Source organism: Echinops telfairi, unplaced genomic scaffold, assembly GCF_000313985.2.
Source record: "Echinops telfairi isolate 266 unplaced genomic scaffold, ASM31398v2 ScPeMD7_9;HRSCAF=40, whole genome shotgun sequence".
In the NCBI taxonomy this organism is placed as follows: domain Eukaryota; kingdom Metazoa; phylum Chordata; class Mammalia; order Afrosoricida; family Tenrecidae; genus Echinops; species Echinops telfairi.
In genome coordinates this window covers 80,483,101-80,487,634 of record NW_022103906.1, presented here as the reverse complement: position 1 = coordinate 80,487,634, position 4,534 = coordinate 80,483,101, and the positions used below count along the sequence as shown (strand labels likewise).

Genomic DNA, 4,534 nt, shown 5'->3' with positions numbered 1-4,534 from the left:
CGCACACACACACACACACACACACACACACAGGAGAACTTCCAAAAGTTTATGGTTAAAAAAAATCCATTATCTTTTTTTTCTTAGAATGACGTACCTTCATTTAACCGATTACAAGGAACTATATGTGACCGCCTCCCTGGGGGACAGACAACAGAAAAGTGGGTGAAGGGAGATTTCGGACAGGGCAAGATATGACAAAATAATAATTATAAAGTATCAAGGGCTCACGAGGGCAGGGAGGGAGGGGGAAAATGAGGACCTAATGCTGGGGACTCAAGTGGAGAGGAAATGTTTTGAGAATGATGAGGGCAATGAATGTACAAATGTGCTTTACACAATTGATATATGTATGGATTGTGATAAGAGTTGTATGAGCCCCTATTAAAACGATTTTTTTTAAAAGCTAGGTTTTTTTTAAAATTACACATTTATATCTAGACTTCTGTTTTCATTTGTCTTGGGTAGATCAATACCTAGGGTATTTATAAATATCTTGGGTAGATAAATACCTAGGAGTGGAAGGTGCTAAGTCATGTGTTAATACATTTTATTTTTTAAGAAACTGCCCATTTTCCAAACTGGCTCCCATTTGACATTCCCATCAGCAATGTAGGAGAGTTCTGATTTCCCTACATTCTTGCCATATTATCTATTGGTTTTATTTTTTTAATCATTTTATTGGGGACTCATATAACTCTTATCATAATCCTTACATACATCAATTGTATAAAGCACATTTGTACATTCATTACCCTCATCATTCTCAAAACATCTGCTCTCCACATAAGCCCCTGGTATCAGCTCCCCATTTCCCCCCTCCCTCCCTGCTCCTCCCCCCTCCTGAACCCTTGTTAATTTATAAATTATTATTTTGTCATATCTTACACTTCCAACATCTCCCTTCACCCACTTTTCTGTTGCCCGGCCCTCAGAGAGGAGGTCACATGTAGATCCTTTGTAATCGGTTCCCCTATTGTTTTTATTAAAGCCATCCCAGTGGGTGTGAAGTTTTCAGTGTCTGACAGTGTTTTGCTGCTCTTGACAAGATTCTCACTGGCTAATTCCTGGCAAGTGAACAGCCTTAGTCAGTTCTTAGGATAGAAGCTCCATTGAAACATTTTTACTTTGGCTAATCCTCTGGTGTTTGAAAAAGCCGCCCTGATAGGTGGAAACCACTATCAAGAACCACTGTGATCAAGAACCCATGGTACTGAAAGAAGAAGTTGAAGCTGCCCTGGAGGCATTAGCCAAAAACAAGATTGCAGTAATTGATGGGATACCAATGAAAACATGTCAACATGCTGACGAAGTACTGGAAGTACTCCCTCATTCATGCCAAGAAAATTGGAGGACAGCTAGTCGGCCAACTGAGTGGAAGAACTCCATAGATCTACCCATCCCAAAGGAAGGTGACCCAACAGAATGCAGACCTTGCAGAACACCATCAATAATATCGCATGCAAGTAAAATTTTGCTGAAGATCATTTAACATCAGTTGCCGCACTGATAGGGAGCTGCCAAGGTTCAAACTGGATTTAGAAGAGAACATAGAACAAGAGATATTGCTGATGTCAGATGAATCTTAGCAGAAAACAGAGAATTACCAGAAATATGTTTACTTGTGTTTTATTGACTATGCAAAGGCTCATACAAAGGGGGACCCCTCTTTCCCCCCACCCCCCACCCCCGACAAAAAAAAGCTCCACTGGGCAGAGCTTTCATAGTATGCATTTTTACCCACTAAGTGAGCATCCAGCAACTGGCTCTGAGTTAGTGCGCCCAGTGGCATTGCCTGAGAAGGTTCTCTCTGGTCACAGTGAATTTTTTTTTGCAAAAGCAGTTTTGCTTGAACCTTGTTTATTGTGATGGCCAACTTAAGAGAGCAGCGTGTGACTGAAATTTTATTTCCTACTCAAGAAAAATGCCACAGAAACTGTTGTGATGCTGAACACAGCTTACAAGGACAGCACTATGGGAAAGACTCAAGTGAATGAGGCGTTTTCTCATTTCAAAAAAGGTGAAATGTCGATTGATGACAAATCTGATTTTGACATCCATCTGACTCTTCCCAAGTGGATGAAAATGCGGACTCACAGTGCATTTTGGAGTTCATTCCACAAGGTCAGACTGTTGATCAAGGTTTCTATTTAAAGGTTCTGAAAAGATTATGTAACAGTGTGTGACAAAAAAGGCCTTATTAGTGGAAGACGAGTGACTGGTTTTCCACCATGACAATGCACCTGCTCACTCAGCCATCTCAGTGCACCAGTTTTTTACAAAAAACGGTATGCCTCTCTCTTGCCCCACTCACCTTACTCACCAGACCTCGCTCTGTGTGACTTTGTTTCTGCAAATTGCAGAAGTACATGAAAGGTTTTGAGAATGAGGGCAATGAATGTACAAATGTGCTTTACACAATCGATGTATGTATGGATTGTGATAAGAGTTGTATGAGCCCCTAATAAAACGATTAAAGAAAAAAGGACATCAAATGACATCAATTTAACAGTGTAGAAGAGGTGAAGAAAAAAACAAGGGAGGTGCTGTCAGCTATCCAGATGAGTTTGAAAAATATTTCTAAGAATGGAATCACAGATTTGACAAATATATTAAATGTAATGGAGAGTATGTTGAAGGTGATAAAGTTGTTTGGTTAAAAAAATTAAATCCATAGCTTTGGGGGGGGTGGATCCATTTGGGGGGCTACACCCTCTTATTTGTGCGGACCATAACAAACTATGAATATAACCTTGAGAAGAATGGGAATTACAGAACACTTCGTTGTGCTCATGCAGAACCTATAAATGGATCAAGAGGAAGTTGTACGACAGAACAAGGAAATGCTACATGGTTTCAAATCAAGAAAGGTGTGTGTCAGGGTTGTAACCTTTTGCCATAGTTATTGAGCCTGTATGCTTAGCAAATAATCAGGGAAGCTGGATTATTTGAAAAAGAACACATCAGAATTGGAAAAAGGCTTACTGACAACCTGCACTATACAGATGACACTACCTTACTTGCTGGACATGAGAACTTGAAGCATTTGCTGATGAAAATCGAGGATTGCAGCCTTCAGTATGGATTATAACTGCATGTGAAGAAAACCAAAATCGTCACCACTGAACCAGTGGGTTACATGAGATGGCGAAAAGTTGGGACTTGTCAGGATTTCATCTTAGATACACAATCAATGCTCATGAAAGTAGCGGTTGAAATTTAACAACATGCTGTATTGAGTAAATCTGCACAAGAGATTTTTAAAAATACTTTAAAAATAATAAAATCTCTTTAAAGTGCAAAAAACGCAAGGATGTTAGTTTGAGGTGTGACTGACCCGACCCATGATGTTTTCAATTGCCTCATATGCATGTGAAGTTGGCCATTGAATAAGGAAGGCTGAAGAACAGCCAATGCATTTGAATTCTGTTGCTGGCTAAGAATATTGAAATTACTATGGACTGCCAAAAACAAACAAACAACTCTGTCTGGGAAGAAGTACAGCCAGAATGCTCAAAGAGTCTCAGCTTTGGACATGCTATCAGGGAGACCAGTCCCTGGGAAAGGACATCATGCTCCGTAAAATAGAGGCGCAGCCAAATAGAGGAAGACAAGATGGATTGACACAGTGCTATCAACAGTGTGCTCAAACAAGAACAATTACAGGCTGGCACAGGACGGTTGGAGTTCTGTTCTGTTGGACTTGGATTGGGCTGGATGGCACCTAACAAAGTGGGTGGGAGGTGGTGGTATTGTGGCTTCGAGCTGCATTTTCCCACTGGCATCTGTGAGTGTGGCCCGCTTCTCTCTTTGGGGAGTACTGTCTTCAGAGCCTTTGCCCTGATTTTTTAATTGGGTTACACTCATTTTGGGTTGAGGTATAAGTGCTCTCTATGTATTTTGGATACAAGCCCCATGTCAAACACAGGATTCACCTTTTCACTTTTTGGATGGTGTGCTGTAAAGTTTTTCCATTCTGAGTAACTCTTTTTTTTAATCTCTAGTGCTAGCTTACCTGAAACCAGGATTCCTGTTTTTCTCATTTGAGTTCTTGGTCTGTGTCACCCCTGCACATCTATGTAGCCTAGGCTACGGCCCTCTCTTGACGACCGTCCTGCTGCTGCATGCCCACCGTTTCCATTTGCCTCCGCTGTCATTTCCCTGCTGGAAACTTGGTCACAGGACCCTGTGTGACAAGGTGTGACTCAGGCTTCTAGCTCCTAATTTAGCAGTCGACAGCCTGCTCAGCCACAATCGCAATTTGGGTATACAAGTTGATGGTCTTGCTGCGTTTTCAAAAACAATTTGCCCACCTGCACCTGCAGAGGGTGTCCGCGCGAACCGCGGGGACCTGAACCCCCGGCCCGCTCACGTCCTCTGCGACCTTCCCGGGGAAACGGTCCCCAAAGGGCTTGCTGGCCTCTCCCGCCGTCGAATGGGAGCTCGTGGCCTTTCCCTCTTTGGAGAAATGAAACCTAGCCGTCGGCGCGTTTTCCCCAGTTCCCCACGCGGTCCTCGGAGCAGGCGCCCCGGT

At 42.5% G+C, this 4,534-nt stretch overlaps 1 protein-coding gene across 1 annotated transcript in view; it reads left to right on the top strand.

Annotated features, from left to right (window-relative positions):
• The first annotated feature begins 2,025 nt into the window (after positions 1–2,025).
• The window catches only part of MFSD2B (major facilitator superfamily domain containing 2B), an 18,227-nt gene continuing 15,718 nt past the window's right edge, over positions 2,026–4,534 (top strand). The window contains exon 1 of the mRNA XM_045286590.1: positions 2,026–2,124. Within this exon, the coding sequence (XP_045142525.1) occupies positions 2,026–2,124 (99 nt within the window). The remainder of the gene's footprint in view (positions 2,125–4,534) is intronic.